Here is a 21,424-nt window from a genome sequence, read left to right on the forward strand (position 1 = left end):
TGGAGGGGCATAAATATCTCCACCAGATGTGCCATAGCAACCGAGCAACCCCAAGGGAGTTGTGGGAGGGGGGGGGGGTTACCCCCATGACCTTTTTTAAATAATGGGTTAAAATGTTGCATTTTAGAGCATACTAAAATAAAATGTACAAAAATGGGTAAAAAGTCTAACAGTTTGCAATTGGTGCTGGGGGGCCCAGTGGGCAGGCATGATATTTTTTACTGGACATTATGATAGATGTCCAGTGAGAAGATAACATCCCTGTCCCCCAGCCCCCACAGTCCCTAAAACAATCAACATGATTACGTGTGTATGCAAGGCGCTGGCGGGGGGGGGGGGGGGGGGGTCCAAGGGGAAAAGCACTATGATAAATAGCCAGTAAAAAATAAAATCATCCCCATCCCCTGGGCTCCACAGCGCCTCAGAAGGAGAGCTGATTTTGGCAGGTGGGTAGGGGGATTGTGCAACAAAGGCTTTTTTAAAAAGCCTTGTACTGCCCCCACTCCAGGTTGCTCTGTCAGTATGTGCGAGTAGGCGCAGGAGCTCCGCCTCTCACATACAGGCATGCAGTGCCCAAGCCAGCATTTCCAATGAGCTATGCAAGGCTGGCGAAGCAAAACACCCCCAGCCTTGCATGACTTAGTGAGCATGTGCGGCTGGGGAAAAGGGAAACAGCGTTTCCCTTTGGGCAGTTCAGCCAGCCAGCCCAGGAGTATTCCCTCAGCTGGAAATAGCAGCTGAGGGAGTGCTCAGTGTTCCCCATTATGGATGAGCCGCCAGGATCGGACTGGCCTATAGGGCAATGCGTGTACCAAAAATGCTAGTTTGGGCCTGTCATAATTGGCCTCTTTTTTGGCCAATGTGACCAAATACTCACCTTCTAGACTCCTGCATTCCCCTGGTACCAACTCCCTGTGTGTGAAGCGGTTTGCTAAACAGAGAGCTGGTGGTCGATCACTTTCCTCGGTGAGGCTCCCTTCCATGGAATAGCCTCCCGCTGGAGTAGGACCTCCTTAAGTTCTGAAACAGCTTCAAGACCTTTCTCTTAACCTCTTCCTTCTCCTCCTCTCTTCCCTGCTAGTCATAGTAGCGTGTGATGTGCAGGGCCCTATCTATCCTCAGGCCCTGACCCCCCCACATCTCTCATCCCAGCCACTGTCTATATTCTGCACTTGCCTAGGCTCATCCTCCCCACGGGAGATTGCACTTACGTTTTTCTTCTTCTTTTCTTAGCACTTCACCCCTATCACTTCTCCATGAGCACCACAGCACCCTTCCCTTAGCCACCCCCCCTTCCCTAATGCACTTGCACGTTCTGAACACTCACAAGGCATAGTAGGTTCGCCCCCTCCCTGTTACTTCATGATTTGTTTGTACTATTAATTTAATTATTTATCTCGGTTATTCATAGTCTACCTTCCCCTGTCCCCCACCCTGTGGCGGCTTTTAAACAGTTTTGCTAATTGTATAAGCGCCTAACAAGTGACCAATAAATACAAATACAATGTGGGCCTTTTGAGTTACTTCACTATTCAGCTAGTAGTTTTGACCATTGTTGCTGAATAAATATACTTTAAATATCACAATTTGCTTATATTTTTAACAGAAACTACCCCCATGGGTACTAATCAAATAGCCCTGTGACTAAAGGAAAGAATATCCATTTGTAACTGCGGGGCACTTTCATTGGTGCCTGAGACAGTGTTATGCTCCAGTCCAACCATGTAAGCCACCCCTGCCCATTTCCTCGAATCTAATTTTTTACATTTCATGCTGGGCTCTCGCACCCCCCTGGCATGGAGGCTTGCCCCACAGTTTGAAGACCTCTGCTGTAACTATATTTACGCCTATGCCCACCTTTGGCCCATGTAACTGGTGAAGCGCCCTGATGCCCAAGGGTTGCGTGTGCTCTACAAATGAAAAAATAAATAGAAACGGGGCCAGCACCAATGCCAAAAATATGCAGCTGGGGTCCTTCAAAAGCATGGGTGACATAAGACATGATCTTACAGGATTCCCAGGCCTGGGGTACAGTAAGGGGGGCCTCGTCTTCAGGATAGGTGAGACTAGAGACATGCTTCCATTATAGACCTTCTCCAAGCATCTGGCAAGATCTTGAGGACTTCCTGGGCCGCATGGATAAAAATAAAGCCTCTGCTGATGTCCTTAGTGTCGGCAGCCTTCGACCTGGTGGACCACTCCATCATGGTCACCAGGTTGGGGGCGGATGTGAATTTCTCACCAATAGCAGCCAAATGGATTTCATCATTTCTCTGCAATTGGGAAAGCAAAGTATTCTTTAAAGAAGCATAAGAAATGCCCATCGATATAGGTTTTGGGGTACCACAGGGGTTGTGTACCTAGCCCTGTGTATACAACATGTTCACAGTTCCTCCATTTGCCATGTTAGCGCATGAGGCAGTGATACTTACAAACTATGCCGACGATACGCAGTGCGTCACCCCTCTATCTGGAAATCATGACTTAGATGAGGCACAGATTAATAAAATGTATGCCTTGATCGAGACCAGGATGGTCCATAATGGAGTTTCGCTGAATAAGGTCAAAACTGAGCTGTTGGTTGTAGGTTCGCCCAATAGGATACAGAAATTAGGACCAGTTTATGAATATTTTCACATAAGAGGGGTTAATTTAGCGGCTCCTAAGAAAGGTTAAACGCTGGGGGTCATTTTTGACCAGCATCTCAGCATGAAGTCTGATGTATGTAGCTTGGTATAGACTTGTGACTATTACATCAAACTATCAGCCCACCTTAGACCCCTCATAAACGCAGAGACAATTGGGAGAGCAATTGTGGGAGCGAAAATTGATTATTGTTCCAGCCTACTCGTTGGCATCAATAAATCCATTTGCAATCGGCTGCAGAATACCCAGAACGGAGCTGTAAGAGGGGTTTTGGGCCTCCCCCAGAGAGACCAGGTATCAGCTAGACAAGCTCTTCTTTGGCTCCCTGTTGAGTCAAGAATCCTTTTTTGATCATTAGTAAACTCAGAAATGTAGGCAGGGAAAAATGCCAGCGTATTTACAGGTCCTCTTATCTAACAAAACTCATGGAAAATTACTTAGACCCAGCAATGGGATCTTCTGTTGACCCCCAGGTGTAGGACTGCGAAGGCCTCAAAGGGAGCCTTTTACGCTGCTGCCCGTAGGGCCTGGATTGACCTTCCTCTAGAATTAAGAGACACTGACTCAACTGATGTCTTAAAGGGAAATGGAGACACTGTTTGCCTAAGGAGATCAGCGTCTGCCTACTACTCCTCTGTAATCTGTCCATGCCTGCAGATTTTTTGTTCTTTCGTTCCGTGTCCTGTTGCGCCCATAAGCCCACGGGTCCATGGCCTGCGCATTATAAATATATACAAGTAAAGTTTGAAAACTACTCACCGACCACCATAAGCGTGAATTCAAAGCCCTTCTTGACAGATTTCCTGTGGACTTGGTTGGGCAGGTTAGCAAAGCCCACGTAGCCGGCAGAGTCGGAGAACTGGAAGTGAAATGGAAGTGGATTAGATCTGCACACAGAAGGGGCAGCTGAGGTGAATAAAATACCCAGGGTGAGAGGAGAGGCTGCACACATCTGCTCACTGTGCATGCAGCCATCACCATCAAGAGGACTGCACAGCCACACATCCACTCTTACTAGCTCACAGTGTGTATCCACAACCATACACATCTGCTTGCACAAGCTCACTGTGCATTCAGCCGTCGCCACAAAAAAAGTATTAAAAAAAACACTACTTGTGTCCAAAATACACAGGCATACGTACTCTCACAAGTGCACAGTGCATGCACGAGTGTCCATCAAGGCGACTGCACAGGCACACAATCACTCTTACTAACTCATTGTGTGTGTATCCACAACCATACACAGACACATCTGTTCACACACAACAAGGTCACATCTGCTCATAGCAAGTCAGCCTGCACTTGGGGGGGGGGGGGAGAGAAGCTCAGTTGTGGGTCTGTTGCATTGTCCTCGGAGGGTGAGAATTATTTCTGTTTTGGTCGGGTTTAGCTTGAGATTGTTGGTGGTCATCCAGCTGTAAATGTCATTGAGGCAATTGTTGAGGGTGCTGTTTGGGTATTGGGTTGTGTCTATCTACAAAACTGAGCTTGAAAATAAAAAATAAAAAATTTTTTAAAAAATCAGGAAATTTAAGGGAGACACTTACGATTATGTGAATGACGAAGTGTACTCCTGGATGGATAAATACGCTCCAACAGGAAGAAGACCACAACAGAATAACTCTAATACTGCAACCAGATCAGAAACAAGTGAGACTCGACCAACAGAGGAAAATCCACCAACAGCAAACCCTGAACCATCAGAAACAAGACCGGGGCCATCTGCCAGTGGTTTTTTAGGAAGAGGAAAAGAACCCGCAGGGGCAAGAGGACGAGCAGGACCACAGACACGTCTACAACAGAAGAAAACCTAGCGATTAATTTATCATCCAGAATCCTTACTCCTGCTGAGACAGAGACACTCCAGAAAGGTCTAAGCTTCGTCCCCACGTTTGATACCTCATTATTTGAAACAAAAGTAGAAATGTATAAGCTAATTAGGAAAATGAAATTAAAAGCCTTCTTTAATGAAACAGATATCACAGACCACACAAGAGGAGTCACCTTATAAGGAATTCAAATCAAAAAGCAAGTTTATACCACAAATAAACATACCAGCAGTGGAAGTTTTTGAAAAACAAGTCTTGAAAGACTTGAAGATTAATTTCAAAAGCACTAAACACAAGAATTTGAAGCCTCATGAGTTTAGATTGTTGAAAGATCTATATAGCGATACCTCAATAACAATCGGACCTGCAGACAAGGGGGGAGCACTTGTCATACTAAACACGGAGGATTATGACAAAGAATGCAAACGACAGCTTGCAGCTACTGTTCCATACAACAATTGGACAGCGATCCAACAATGAGAATCAAATAAAGCTTAGAGCCTCTACTATATGAAGCTGAAGAGAACGCATGGATAAACACACGACTTTCTGATGAACAGGAACCCACACATCCCAAATTTATTCATGTTACCTAACATACATAAAGATCTTATCACCCCTCCTGGAAGACCAATAGTAGCCGGGATTAACAGCATATTACAGCAAATTGCAAAGTACATCGGCCACTTTTTACAACCTCTCATCCACAAAACTCCAATTTATATCAAGGACACGACACATTTCCTCCAGCTACTAGCTACAGTACCACATTCACTGTCACAGATTTTGTTTACTGCTGACGTAAGGAACTTATACACATGAATCCCACACGACTCAGGAATTGAAGCAATTGAATGGTTACTCTTCAACACGGGTGACATAGAAGCGAACAAGCAATTCATCATCATCTTATTACGCTTCATATCAACAAACTCCTATTTCAAATACAAAAACCAGTTCTACATGCAGATAACAGGGACTGCAATGGGAGCCACGATGGCCCCATCATATGCTAACACATTTATGCATAAATTTGAGTAAGATCACATATTAAGTCATCAAACATGGAAACCACATTTGGATTAGTTTTATAGATGACATATTTGGAATTTGGACAGGTACAGAGGCAAATTTGTTGGAATTCTTTGCATATCTGAATACAATCGATGAAAGAATCCAGTTCACTCATGAACATTCCCAGAACAGCATCCATTTTCTTGATGTGAACGTACAATCCATGGAACATGAATACAAGACCAACATATATACATAAACAACGGATCCTAACAATTTACTTCACAGACTAAGTTTTCATGAATCAAGCTTAATCAAAAATCTGCCATATAGCCAGATGCTCAGAGTAAAACGCATCATCAGTGATCCGAGGGATTATGACAAGGAACTCCAAGAAATAAGTGAGAAGTTCTTAAGACGCGGATACAGACAGGAAGAGATAGCAGATGCAAAACGCAAGGTGGACCAAAAAAACAGAAATTAACTACTAACAGCTACAAGGAAAGTGAAAACCATCATTGGTATTTGTCACCAGATTTTCAACACAAAGCAGTCGCATCAAATCAATCATAAAGAAGCACTGGCAAGTGTTATCCTGCGATCAGAGGACAGGAACTTTTAAAGAACCACCAACATTTGCCTATCAACGCAGCAGAAACTTGCGAGACAGCCAAGTGCAAACTAGACAACCAAAGAAACCACTAGACACCAAACGCGTTGGAACTTTCCCGTGTTTAAACTGAAGCAACTGCAGTTATGTGCTAAAAGGATCGACTATAAACCACCCTCACACCGGGAAAAACATTATGTTGAAATCATTTGCCACGTGCGACACAACAAACATTATCTATGGCATTAAGTGTCCCTGTGGACAATTCTATGTGGGACAGTCCCAGAGAAAAGCAAAGCTCCGCTGGAACGAGCATCGCTCGTGCATACGTAATAAAAATGTGAACTCTGCAGTCGCAAGACATTGGCTCAAAGAGAGACATAATTTAACGCAAATTTGTTTTTTGGTATTGGAAGTAGTTCAAAGTAATGATCCACACAAGAACATTCAAACGAAACTGTACAGGAGGGAATGCTATTGGATTGAGAATTTGGGGTGCCTAACCCCACGATGATTGAAGGAAGAAATTAACTGGGCATGCTTCTTATAAGCATGCTCGTGTTCACATGGCTATGAGGGGTATACCAACTGGGGATTAATTTTCTCGAATTAATTTTCTCTTATGCAATATAGCACCTAAGTGAGATATAAGTGTATTAAGGAAGGCATTTGCCATTATGTATGAGTTAGGCAAAGAATGACTGTATTACTATGCATAGATGAACTAACCACTCACTGCCATCACTCATGGCTTCATCAAATTTCGACAACCGTTCACAAGTGCGGATCGAAGAACGGGCGTTGGTTCAGAAAGGAATTCCTTGTATCCTGTCTGTCAATAGCCTCATCTCATAATTACCTTTTTGTAAAAATATTTGATGAGGATTGTACTCATTAGGATGTACTCACCTCGAATCCAAGGATAGCAACGTAGACACGTGACATTATATTCTCAAACATACCCACTACAAAACGTTATATTAATGAAGACACATGTGCGCGCATAATAAATTGAGAAAGAATGTTTCTTCAATTTACGTAACCTAACATCTACATGGACACCCCGACTGCCCTGTCTCCCCGTTTCCATGGGGACACGGGACACGAGGCGTCGCTACGCTGGCTACGTGCTACGCAATTGTGCACGCCAAACGGGGTTGCCATGGGAACCTGAACACAATTTCTATCAAGGTTCTCTACGCGACACACTCGCGAATAGTACGCCAGTCTCCGTGCTGAAGAACTATAGAATACTAGGGTAAATCCAATCTGCCCGCTTATTGAATATAAGATCTTGAAAGTTATTTTAACGCTCGTATTATAATCAGGCCCACTCATGATCTTTTAACAGAACGGCCATAGACTAAGAAAATATACAAGAGCGTATTCAAACGGGTAAGCCTCGAATCTATGTTTGAAGGCACACAGCAACACGCCTCTCTTAATGACTAGTAGTAATTCATTGAGTACATGTTATCTTTGTCTAGATCACTCGCAGTTGAACCGTTGAATGTACAAAGTTCACTACTTTGAAATGGTGTTAGGCACCACAAGAAATTACAAAGGTAATTTGATCTTATTCCAGACATGCATAGCACTGAACTTTATGCTCATTCACACAACTTTAGAGTAACACTTGTCTAATGAGGATGCCATGTTTTCTTCCCCATAACCATCTCTTCTGACTTTTGGCAATTACCAATAATGGGTATGTACACTTCTAATTATTTTTTTACATATTGATTCATTATCTCCAAAATGGCGGATTGTGGAATTAATACATATGGACTTGTGTAACAAACCAAATCTTTTTTGTACCACATTTGACTTGTGATTTCCCTCATATGGGACCAATGTATCCTTTGTTGAATCCTTTGATTTGTTTACCCATCCCATTGTTTGTTTCTAACTGATGAATTAGTTGAATTTAGTAGTGTGGTCAACGCCCTGAAGAAGGAGGTTTGCTCTACAACAACCATACGGAAAACCAAACAAGTCTGCTTCTTGCTTGAAGACACCTAGCGGTTTATAAGTTGCATATACAGAATTTTTTCTGAAATCTTTTTGAATTGCATCTGAATATCAGACGGAAATTCCATAAGTTTCCAAAGATACTAAAACCCTCAGAATTTACCTCGATTCCACTCTTTCCCTTCACAGACAAACAAATGTAGTAGTAGCCGCCTCTGCCTACACATGCAAGCTGATCACAGCATGCCGCCCTTTTCTCTCCTCTCAAAACTGCACTACTCTTGCTAGGACTTTGGTCATGTCCAAACTTGACTACTGCAATGCTCTGTACCAAGGAACCAACCTATGTAACCTTGACAAACTCCAGATTACACAAAATAACACTATCAGAGCAGCCCTCAACATCCCTAGATCAGCCCACATCTCTGAAACTAGGAAGAACCATCACTGGTTGTCAGTCTCCCAAAGGAACTCACTAAAATCTCTTGCCCCGACTTACAAATGCATGAATAACCAGGCCCCTAGCTATCTATCCTCCCGGTTTACCCAGTATATCCCACCTCGCTCACTAAGGTCTGCCACCAGCCAGAGCCTACTGATCCCGAGATTCAAGCTCCAAACAGCCGGTGGGGCCAGCTTCCCAGTTCTGGCAGCCAAACTGTGGAACTCTGTGCCTCTCACTATAAGAAACTTGCCTTCCCTGAATTCATTTAAACACACAGCCAAAATGTGGCTAGTCTCCTCTGATGACCAATTGTCACTTTAATAAGCATGTCTATGTATGTATCAGTTCTTGAATCTGCAATGTGATCTTATTTTAATGCTCAATCTATATGTTCTATTTATATGTTCTTTGCAATGTTATATTGATATGTAACCACTGCCTCAAGATACACGCCCGGTAGCCTCCGGGCCTGGTTTGCGCTATACAAATAAAACAAATATAAATACAAATCAACCTTTTGAATATACATATAGATTTAAAGTTTGATAAAAACTCTGATTAAGTTTGCACAAACTTGCACCAGAATCAACTAATAAGCTCCACGAGAGCTCTTAAGGAGAGCGCCAGACTTAGTTAGATGAGTTCATCCAACTTTTTTGCATAGTGGATTAGATCTGCACACAGAAGGGGCAGCTGAGGCGAATAAAATACCCAGGGTGAGAGGAGAGGCTGCACACATCTGCTCACTGTGCATACAGCCATCACCATCAAGAGGACTGCATAGCCACACATCCACTCTTACTAGCTCATAGTGTGTATCCACAACCATACACAGGTACACATCTGCTTGCACAAGCTCACTGTGCATGCAGCCGTCAACACAAAAAAAAAACACTATTAAAAAAACACTACTTGCGTCCAAAATACACAGGCATACGTACTCCCACAAGTGCACAGTGCATGCACGGGTGTCCATCAAGGCGACTGCACAGGCACACAATCACTCTTACTAACTCATTGTGTGTGTATCCACAACCATACACAGGCACACATCTGCTCACACACAAGCTCAAGGTCACATCTGCTCATAGCAAGTTAGCCTGCACTTGGCAGGGGGGGATGGGAGGGGAAGCTCACTTGTGGATCTGTTGCGTTGTCCTCGGAGGGTGAGAATTATTTATGTTTTGGTCGGGTTTAACTTGAGATTGTTGGTGGTCATCCAGCTGTAAATGTCAGTGAGGAGATTGTTGACGGTGCTGTTTGGCTATTGGGTTGTGTCTATCTTGACAAGTTTGGTATCATCTGCATAGCTGTAGGCGCTCAGTCCGTAGTTTTGAATGATTTTGATTAAGGGGGACATGTAGATGTTGAAAAGGAGTGGGGAGAGGCTAGAGTTTGTAAAACTCTAGGCCAGATTTTCAGGATACCCCTCATTAATATATGAGATAAAGGTGCATATAAGGATTCTCAATGTATGCACATTTTTGCTCATGATTGTTAATGAGTGATATCCTGACAACCCATCAGGTTTCCAGCCCTCGAGTTGGACAATGCCACAGATGTCGTCTTTGGTGTTGGAATTAATGGCGGTAGGAACGTTTGCGCAGTTTAGTAAGTGAGGAAAGATTTTAGCCATTGTAAACAGTTTTATACACTGCATAGCTCCAGTGGTCTCTCGATTATTCCTCCAGGGGTCTCTAGATTAGTATTGTGTATCCGATTGCGTCAAACATGGCCGATATGTCCAGTAGTAGGAGGGTAGGTGGTGTGCTTTTCTGCATTTAGTTTTAGGTCCAATTTGGGTTGAAGAACCGGTATCTCCTGGGCACTGGTTCATTGAAGTAATGACTGTTTTACTGAATACAGATTTTACAAAGAATTGGAGCAGCCTTGTCGCTTTATATTTGTTGGTGATTTATCAATACTCAGCCGACATGTGTTTCGATCCAACATGGGTCTTTTTCAAGGCGTATGTGGTGATCACAAAGCATATATTTTATTTGATGGGCTCTGTCAATAGGCTCTTTTTGTATAAATCTGTGGGCCAGTGGGCCACTGCATCAAGATGGGCGGTCAAAGCATATATACACACACAAAAGATTGTAAAGGCTAGATTGTTAATATTGATTAAATGGGCAGGTTTTCAACATTTTTCTGAACCCATTGAGGGTTGTCTCATTGGTGAGCGGCAGAGTGTTCCAGTGTTCGGGAGCTAGATTCTGAAAACTAGCGCCTCCTGCTCTAGACTTTTTAAAGTGGGGTATTGCAAGTAATGAGTGGTTATTGGATCTTAGGGTTCTGGTACTGGACTCGTTTGTTATTACGTGGTTTAGATAGAAGGGGGGCATTTTCATGTAGGCATTTGAAGGTGGTGCACAATGTTTTGAATAAGATTCTGTCTTTAATAGGGAGGCAGCGGTGTTCTCTTCTGGTTTTAGATACGTGATCCGTTTTACTTATTACGAGAGCAGACCCGAGGGCTTTTACTGAATCAACTGCAGTTTTTTGAGGTTAGTGGCCGAGGTGCCTAGAAATAGTGCATTGCAGTAGTGGAGTCTAGATAAGATCAAAGCCCTGGCTAGCGTGATGCAATTGGATGGTGTCAGGAATTGGCGGCTGAGTGAGATGAGTTTCGAGGTGTAGGACGTGGAGGATGAGAGTGCACTGATGCGTTTGGTCAGGGTGAGGTTAGAGTCTAGATATACTCAGTGGTTTTACATTTTTCAGTACTGGGATGATGGTGCCGTCTAGGTTGATGGTGGCGTAGTCTGGCTGGAGGGTGTTTATTTTGGCTTGTGAGCCCACAAGGAGGGTCTCTGTATTTTCGTCATTGAGACAAAGGCTGTTATGAGCCATCCAGTTTAGGATTATCGAGTAGATTTTATTTTTGGTGGATGTGTCTTGTGAGTAGCTCCCTGCGAGTGTGATGAGGATCTGGGTGTCATCTGCAAAGTTGGTGTAGATTATACCCATATCGTCCAGTGCTGAGAAGAGGAGCTTTGTTTAAGCATTGTAGAGGGTGGGAGATAGGCAGGAAGCTTGTGGAACACCTATGTGGACTGGTATAGGGTCTGCCGCTTCTTTGCCTATAGACACTTTGGATGTTCGATCTGCCAGAAAGGATTTAATCAATGTGGTGGCATCCTTGGAGAAATTGGAGTCATTGGCTAAGGTGGTGCAAAGTTTGTTATGGCCCACTAGTTCGAACGCTGCAGATAGGTCCAGTAACAGGAGGATACAGAGCTTTCCTGAGGCTCTGATGGAGTCCATTTGGATTTTAAGGTCCAATAGAGTGGTTTCCGTGCTATGGTTAGGGCGGAAACCGGATTGTCTGGTGCCAAGGAGTTGGTTCTGTTCCAAATGTGCTTGGACGTGATTGTAGGCTATTTTATCAAGGATTTTTAATAAGAAAGGGACTGTTATTGGTCTGTAGTTTGTGGGCACAGTGGAGTCAAGGTTAGGCTTTTTTAGCAATGGGGTAACCCAGGCTTCCTTAATGCTAGCTGGCACCATATTTTTGTTGAAGGATGCGTTTATGAATCTTGTTATGATGGGTGTCAGTGCATGGGCGCATGATTTGACTTACTTACATAAGATCAGCGCAGTGATCTGCGAATTCTAGTGCTCTACCCATCCTTTATTTTTAGTTTGTCCCATATGGATAGGAGTGCCGATTCTGTTCCTCCTAGGTCAGAAGCCGACTTGCGAGTGGTCGAGCAATATGCCCGTTTCTATGTAGGTTAGTAGTATTTTGTATACAAGGTTCTCCAGTAGCTTCGCCTGGTAGGGTAGATTAGATATAGCCCTGTAGTGTAACGGTTTATTGCGAGGCTACTCAACGGAGTTCCTTCCCTCCCCAATCTAGGGGTTACACAGTTAAAGATTTCATGTCAGTTCTTCTTTCAGCTCTATTTCCGATTCATCTACTACCCCTTGGATACCCTTACTGAGCTAGTAATGAGCCAAAAACCAGGCAGTTGTACAGGAAATATATGTGTATTTAATTGATTGATTAGAAAATGGAGATCACACTAAAATGACACATGCCACCTTCTTCTTGGCTCACAGTTAAATTCCTTGTTACATAAATCACACAAGTTGGATGGGAAAAACACAATTGCAATTCTTTACTTTCTACAGATTTCACTTCAAGAAATAGTCAGATGGTCAATGAACAAAATCAATTACCTATTCAATGCTATGCAATTTCAATTTTCCTGCACACTTATAAAGGCTGGCAGTTTAGTTTACAGGTTGGTATAAAAGCATATGGCAGTTATTCTTTCACCCACACTTTTGCTTTGAAATAAACGCAGGGTGATTCAACAGTTTGTTCTTCAGATCCCCTCACTTTGGTCAGTGTTGGGGAAGTCGGACAGAAAGATTGGGGCGATTTACGATTGAGATTTCAGAATGCCCCTCCCCCCACCCCCTCTCCACGTAAAGGCCTGTATTGGGGAAGCTGAACAGAAAAGAAATTGGGATGATTTTTCTTTGTATTAGTGTAGGGACAAAGACACCCCTCGTTCTAAAAGAAGTCAGGGTTAACAGGCTAAATGGGATTACCCCAATTACCTTACAGTCTATAGTTTTCACTGCACACTGGGAATGAGCTTCACTCTGTAGTGTTGTACAAGGGGAATTCATTAAAATATTTTTTGTTAAATAGGCTAAGGATGTACACAGTTGTGCTCCACCCCCCCCCCCTCCCAACCCACTAAATAGGGAAAGGATTTAAGGCAAGTAGATTCCTCCAGCTTTGGTCTCAATTCTATACACATTGAAAGCCTTTGCTTAAAGTTCAGCAAAGTCAGCTACATTTCAGGACACTCTTGGAGGGCCAGGCAGGGGTCTGATCTCTCAAGGATGGTCCCCAGCTCTTCACCATAGGGCCCAGTCAGGGTTTTTTGGCCTCCCCTACAAAATACAGCTCCACCCAAATGCAATCTCATCAATCTCCTCTGGTGTTTCCTTGCAGCTGTCAGATGGTAATTTTCAGCAGCTCTGTACCTTTGCTCATAGTGCACCCACTTTATATTTCAGTGATGACACCATCAAGATTTCAATATAGGGCAGTGCCGTGCAAGAATTCTCGCAACCAGAATTGAACAGTTACCCTTCTCTCGCCGCCCAAATCGAGCCTCTAAGGTTTGGTTTAGGAGTGTGGAACAGACAAATGGCAACTACCATTTGAAGTCCCCTTTTATTGCCATGTCAACCTTTTGGCACAAAATAGTTATGTGGCAAAACTTTGTGCTTTACTAGTAACTGCCATAATGTATAATCATGGGGAATTAAATAAAACGACAGCCGGGTCTGCACCATTTTGCACGGTCGTTAGGCAATTTCAGCCCATTTTCACAAACAGCATAATCCTTCGGATTTACTCTGCACATTCCTAATTTTACTCTCCACCAGTTTTCCAACTCTCAAAGTCGCTGGTAGATTAATTTTATTTCAACAAAATCGGCTGGAAATTATCTAAAAAATGACTTAGCAATAAAGGCAGTATGACTTATTGCTGCTGAGAAAAAGGCATAAATTATAGTCCATTTAAACAAAGGAGGAATCTTCATATGTGCAAATAGGAGCGTCCCTTCCTCCGGGGACATTTGCCATTCCTGGACAGCATGTGGACTAAGCTTTCTGCACTGTGTTTTTATTAGCCTCTTTGTTGTTTGAAGTTGGTGGCTACTAGGGAGGCTTTGGCAACACAGAGCCCCTTCCCCACATTGCAGTCACGCACTGGCTATGACATTTGGCCTGCACAGAACTGCCTTCAGAGACAGCAGGTTTCAACACCCCTCAGGTAGGCCACATTTTATTGCAGTTGTAAATCGGTTGGGTGCACGAACCAGGCTTGCAGTGGGGTAAGCAATTTGCGAATTCTGCCCAACAACAAGCCAAAAGGATCTGACTCACGCCTAAATCAGTTCTTTATTTGACCCACTGAAACAAGTTTATCTTTTCACTTGTTGCCGGTATTTTGCAGGTGAACCATAATATACATTACATCTTGTTTAACACACACCAAGTCTTTTCCCTGACATTTATGTTAGCAGGGGAACATTTGTCTCACGTCTTGCTTTCAAACTACAAACTCACATCTAAAGCCATTTTCGTGTCTGTATTTGCAAATCCTGCTTTTCATGCCGAAGGGGCCTTTGATTGATTTTCTTCCGCCACCATGAATTAATAGGCTGAGTTTCCCTTTGTGATGACAGATTGGCCTTTTGCACATTGTACTTCCTTGTGTTACTTGCAGAACCCCCACATTCTGCCTTAGTAGCCCCATTTTCAGTGTGAAGGTTTTTAAAAAAAAAAAAAAAGGCCGGCAGGTCACGTTTCCAGTGGGCCCTTTAGTTCGGTTGGTTTAGGGCCCTTGAATACACTCCACAGTAGTTGCTGGGGTGTTTCGCACTTCCCTTTTCATTTAAGAGTGGCTTGATGTAAGCTGATTTTAAATATTTCGGTACTATTCATGTATTTAGGGATAGGTTCATCAGAACCCGGAAGCTGCTGGGGTGCTGATTGGTGAAGTATTTCTTTGTAGATGCCTGTGTGGCATGGTTTGCTGGGGATCCGGCGAGGTTGTTGTCATTAATGTGGAGAAGATTTCTTCATCTATGGGTTCAAAACGGTCTACTATTGCTGCGGTTGGTGCCTCCGTAGTTGTGCTTGCGTTTATTGATGTGTGGCTTGCTTCAATAGTCTGTTGAATGGTTTCTATTTTTGTTCTTAGGTAGTTGGTCATGTCACAGTGATTGTGATGGCGTAACGCCTTTGTTGCAGGATGTAGGGTTTTTGATGATTTTTAAGAGTTTTGTGGGTTTGTTGCAGATTGATTGAGGCAGTTTTTTTACGGCTCTTGATGTATTTTGAGTGGTCGTTGGAGTTTTATTTTGTCAAAGTGACTAATGTTTTCTCAGATGAAGACATGAAAACGGAGGGTGGCTAAAAGCTGTTCACCCAGCACAGTGCCATTAGCACAAAGACTTCCACATGCACAGATCCGTTTCTCACCAGCTCACTCTGCATGGGCAAATGAAAATGGAGGGTGGCTAGTGTTGTAGCTGAATAGAATGTGGAATGTAGGCAAGGCAGCCTGGAGAATGGAATGTGGAATATAGGGCTGGGGACAGCTGGAAGTCCGTTAAGATGAGACATTAAAAGAATTAAGACCTACTATAGTCTGAGTCATTATTAGTGTTCTGGATTATTTATATGGAATTCGGATCACAACAGCTAGCATAGCCATTCATCAAGCACTGTGCAATTAGCACCAAGAGAGACCTCCACACACAAAGATTCATTCTCACCAGCCAATTGCTCCCCACCATGGATACGAAGGGAGACCAATGCATCCACATTCATACAACCACTCACACCAGCACACTGAAACCTTGAACACCATGGAGTCTTAGACATCACTATGCAGGTGCACGCACATTTACACCCACTCACAATGGTTGGATGCACACAAGCACAATGGTTCAGTCGAAATCTTGCTCCACATAGGCACACCATGGTTTACATAGGGTCACCATGCAGGAGCGATCACACATCGATAGACACAAGTACAAATCCACTCACACCGAGCTACAATGCAGGGTGACAGCGAAACCCAGGGAGACATGCACATTGATATACAAACCAACACATCAACTGCACTGTGCACGCAGTCATGAACATCATAACCAGTCAGAGTGCGCTATGTCATGAGAAACAAGACAGCCACTTCTGCTGGGGAGCTACTTGACCTTGGATGAAAAACTGTTAAATAGAGTTCCTTGTTGAAACGCAAACCTGACAAAACCTCAGGAAAGGAACTGTACTACTTTTTCAGCATGGAAAAACTGTAAAGGCTCCTTCCAGAAGAGTGAGAGAGTTAACAAATCACTTACTTTCATGGTAGAAGTGACACAAACTATAAATGAAGTCTTCCAGGCAAGGAGGTGCAAGTGACAGAAAGCAGGTCCAAAAGGCCTCCTCATACGGAGAACATGAACCATATTCAAGCATAAGATTTTAATAAGATGCCAGAGAATCTTATACTGAAGCATGAGGTTTATGAAAGCAGTAGTCCTCCAACTCTGTGATAATAGTCTTGAGGTACCACCCTTGCTGTTTCTAGGAATTCAGTCAGAGCCTGGTAAACCCCATGACAACCGTGGCCTGTAAGGAGCTCAGCAAAGGTCTTCAGACCCCCGTTTTGGCACCACGATAACTTTGTAAAGTAGGTAAAGAGCATCTGCCATGAAGGGCTGGTGGTGGTCAAAACATGCACACTTGCAGGGTGTGCGTGCACGAATACCTGCAATAGGTGACCCCCGGACAACCCACAGAAAGTCCAATAAACTGGGGGAAGGAACTTCCTACCCAGCAACTCCAGTCTCTCAGGGCACTCTTACTGAGCCCAGCGCAGAAACCTCCCTACCTACAACCAAAGCAAGGCGGGGTTAGGATGAAATTCAGTTGCCCCCGGTACAGGACTCCTTAACCATTCAGATGCATATGCGGAAAACAATTCCTAAGCTGCCGCAGGGCAATTCCTGGACAGAAGGCACCCTGTGTAGATTGCAACATTATTGGCAAGTTAAGCAAACCTAACTTTCAATGGTAAATGAGATGCAAAGCCATAGCATTACCCAGCTGCATTAGGGAAGTTGCTGAAAAGAGAGAGGACATCATTGACAGACATAGGAAACAGAACACAATATTAGATCATAAAAATGTGTAATATTGATATGTGCTACCTGGTTATCAAATGCATTATTTACATCCATGTACACTCGGAAGGGCAGGATGGAGAGGATCACAGGGAGAGAAGGAGAGTATTATTAGCTGACTGCTCTAGTGCTCCTTTCAACAGGGTAGTCTTGAGGTCCAATGTAATGGAGGTGACAATATCAGAGGGTTAAAAGTGGCAGGGGGTGAGCAGAGTGAGCAAGTTGAAGGGAGCTTGAGCTCTCAGGGTGGGACTGTGTAGCTGCAGACGGATGGAGCCCAGTAGAGGGGAAGCGAGCCCAAGGATGGATTTACACAACGAAAATGTATTTAAGGAGGGAGTGTTCACACATGGACAGCCCACCCCCCATAAAAGCAGTGCACAGAGGGGGTGAGCGTTGAGGGAATTAAAGAGGGTGCAAGTAGCAACCTTAAGCATCTTTTTAGGTGTGGGAGTCTGAGGCAGCCCCTTGTGGAGCCAGCACACAGGGTGGAGATGAGTATTTTAGCAATCAAAGATGAAGGGGCATATTTCGCAAGACACTATATCGGTAAAGGCAATACATGTGGAGTTCCAGTTCACTGTCAAAGAGAACCCCAGGTTGCAAGCCATAGGGGATGCATAAGGAACGGCTATCTGTGATAACGGGGTAGTGGTAAGGTGATAGAAACCAGGAGATAGATGACCTCAGACTTAGCAGAGTGCAGCATCAGGTCACATAAAGCAATCAAGTGACCAGACGTCTACTGCAGGGAGGCAGTCTCGGGTGAAAGAAGGAAAATGTGCATCATCAGCAAAAAGGTGCTATGGGGTCCAAAAAGAGGTGAGGAGTTTGCAAAGGAACGAGAAGTAGAAAGTTACTTCCAGGGGACAAAGCAGATCCTTGAGGGACCTCGACTGGTAGGGGGTTGGAGGAGGAGGAGGATTATGATCCACCGGTCCAGGAGATGGAAAAGGAGAAACCAGCTAGGTAAGAAGAAATCCAGGGAAGGGCAGAGCCCTGGATGTGAGAGGAGAGCGGAGAGAAGAGAGATTGTGAATTCTGAAGGTAGCAGACAGATGAAGCAGGAGGATGGGTGGGATTCATGAGCAGGTGACACAATGTTGGTGCCATGGTATGGGTGAGAGCTTGGTGACCCGTGAAGTGAACCACCGCAGAACCCACACTGCACGGGGGTGATGAGCCCATGTGTGTTAAGGCGAACGGTGATACTGGTTGAACACAACATGCTCTCTCCTTTTCACTTGAACCCAATCAGATTGGCTTTTCCCCAATCACTCTTGTGAGTACAATAAAGTTGTAGAATTTAAACCAGAGTCGCGAGTGTTCTGTTCAACACTCATCACACATTGCTAGAATACACTGAAACCGTAATCAATACTTGGGTTAGGATAGGGTGAAAATCAAAGTGCAAGTCTGGAAAAAGGTGGGAATTGAGTAATACAAGAATGGACAGAAATTAGTAACTTGGTAGAGGTCTCTGCAAAAATGGGAAATCTATTTCTAGTTTGAGTCTGGGAGAGAGCAATGACACAGACGGGTAACTTAGAAGCGACGAGCACAATGGTTGTGGAACCGACAGTCTGGTACACAGGGGAGCATACTCACAGACTCCCTGTGCACGCAAGCCATGCGATACACATGAGGGCAAGGGTGCATTTACTATCATGCTGAAGTCCAGCTGTTCATTCAGGCAAAAATGCTATGCTGAACAGAGGCTGATTTTAGCCAAGAGAGCGCACATCACAAGAAAGACACGCATATATGGAGCTACGCATGTGGTCTGAGAACTCACCCCAGTCTCCTCTAATGCAACAAGTAGAAAGGGAAAGAAATGTCATTGGATAAAAGCAAAAATGTTTGCAAGAGAAAAACTCTGCCATTGGCAAAGGCAATGTTAACGTGGCCATTCCTAAGACTGTTTAAAGCACACAATGGTGAAACAGGGACTCCTTGCGCTCCAATCGCATCAAAGCGATCAAGTCTTTGGCCTCCCTCGCTCTCGTCTAGCCCCAGTCAAATGAATGCATCATTCTTCTATCCACTCGCTTTGCTCATTATCCCCATCGTGATTCTATGGCCTCCTCTCTTGACTGCCTTGGATGGCTTTCCTTTCACTCTCAGCTGAAATTCTATTTTGTCTAGTATTCAAATCTTTATATGGCCTTGCCCCTGATTATCTCGCCTCTCTTCTTACATGTTACTCTTCCGTTTCGGCCTCTCTGCTGGACTCTTCTTACTTACTGTTCCACGCGCCACCTGTGCACAATCTCATTTTTGATCTTTTCAGCTGTTGGCCCCTCTCCACTGGAACCTTTTCATTATCTCTCCGATCTATCACCTCCTACTCTCTGTTTCGCTCCTCCCTAAAATGTTACCTACTACAGTTTCCAGTCCGATTCCTATTGGCCAATTGTGAACACAATTGTATATAATGATTTTAATGTACTGTGGTGTTCTCTTTGTGAAGCGCTTTGTTAAAAAGCGCTATATAAATATCAATAAAATACAAAATACAAAGCAGGGTTTCAAATCTGCATTAAACTCGGACGGGAGCACAATTCACATGCAACCTTTCAGAGTCCTTCACAAAAGGCAAAAGCCTCAGTAAAAATAGATAGTACAACCAGGTTCCCACAGTGACAGCACACCAGACAGGTACTACCCGACCTCACATCCTGGATCAAAGAACCCACACATATCCCTCTCCACAGCTGTGAAATCCCTTGGCTACACCATTGACCCCACACCTTTCCTTTACACGCCACCTACCTAACACCACCAAAACATGTAACCTACAAGTACATCACCTACACAAAATGAAGACACACCCTTCCTTCCCCATGACTACTTCTGCACTGCAGTCCAAGCACTGGTTCTGTCCAAACCGACTACAGCACTGGACTGCACAACAGTCCTCTTGCCCGCCCCCCGCCCCTGTGGGGCATATGGACTACAGCAACCAGACTTATTTGCCACCCACCTTAAGACACCTTAATCACCCCAGCTCTTGCACGGTTCCACTGGCTCCTCATACCCCACAGAATTGCCTTGAAAGGTCTCTGCATTGTATTCAAACCTATCACCTCATAACCCCATTTAAACTTCACGACGAACTACAATCCGCCACTCACAAAAACACCAGACACGCGAGCCAGCATATTCTACCCATTCCAGTCGGATTACGTGCATGCTCACAAAATCAGCATTCGCCAGTGGGCACACAGAGCCTGGAACCCTACCACTTCACATGCCCACTTTTCCAAAAAGTCCCAAAACATACCCATTTCCCCACACCTAATCCAGCTTTAACACCTGCCCTACCTTCGCCTGTATCCTATTCTTCCTATCCTGTCCTGAGGCTTTTGTAACTTCGGTTCACCTCCCACGTTTTCTACTTTTGAACCTTGTAACCCACTACTAGACCATCTGGGTAAGGACAGCACAGTACAGAAATTGCAGCAGAATTAAATAAATAGATAGGAAATCCAGGCTCTCAGGCTGAATGATGGCACACTCCAGGCAGTGAAGCAAGTCTAATCTCTGTGGCAAACTGTAAAGCAAGGTTCACAAGTGAGGGCAGACTGAAAACCACCAATCACACTTGCAGTACTTGCAGATGGTCCCTTCTCGATTTCAACAGCAAATGAAGCACACACCGACTCCGAATAAGTCAGTTGATCACCAAATGAACATTTAAAAGTGCCTCTTACCTTTACTTTTTCACCAGTCTGAGACATGTTTCAAGCTGAGTTTTAAACACTGAAAAACAAATGAAAACCAAAATTGAAGGATTCAACAGTATTGAAGCAGTAGATATATTTTCATAACATTCAGTTACCTGCAATACTTAAATATAACAAACTATGTTGACAAGGTCACGTGATCAGCCGTCATTGGGAAATAAAACTGCTAGGGGTAAGCAGTGGCAAGCTCGCCGGTTGGAGGTGCAAGTAAATGGGACAATCCAGAAATCAAACGCAATGCAGGAATTATGCAAGGACTGCATAATATAGGTGAACCCCAGCAGGGCACCGGCAGCAACAGTAGGCTGACATGGATGGGTAAGGGTGTGATAACCCATCAATAACAAGCACTGGCAAAGCCAACAGTTATAGGCTTTTGACAAGCATTCCCAGACAAAGATGGCAACAGGTTCTAGTACCTGGGCATGTTAATG

At 44.1% G+C, this 21,424-nt stretch overlaps 1 protein-coding gene across 2 annotated transcripts in view; it reads right to left on the reverse strand.

The window, feature by feature from the left end:
• Positions 1-21,424, reverse strand: part of LOC138492705 (septin-2A) — a 568,103-nt gene that overhangs the window by 461,270 nt on the left and 85,409 nt on the right. For both annotated transcript variants that reach the window (XM_069620052.1, XM_069620053.1), the window contains exons 2-3: positions 20,958-21,006; positions 3,406-3,505 (exon numbers count right to left, since the gene is read on the reverse strand). In XM_069620052.1, coding sequence (XP_069476153.1) covers positions 3,406-3,505; positions 20,958-20,984 — 127 coding nt within the window. In that variant the 5' untranslated portion in view covers positions 20,985-21,006. The remainder of the gene's footprint in view (positions 1-3,405; positions 3,506-20,957; positions 21,007-21,424) is intronic.

The sequence above is a fragment of the Ambystoma mexicanum genome, chromosome 10 (assembly GCF_040938575.1).
Source record: "Ambystoma mexicanum isolate Mex_15411 chromosome 10, UKY_AmexF1_1, whole genome shotgun sequence".
NCBI lineage: Eukaryota > Metazoa > Chordata > Amphibia > Caudata > Ambystomatidae > Ambystoma > Ambystoma mexicanum.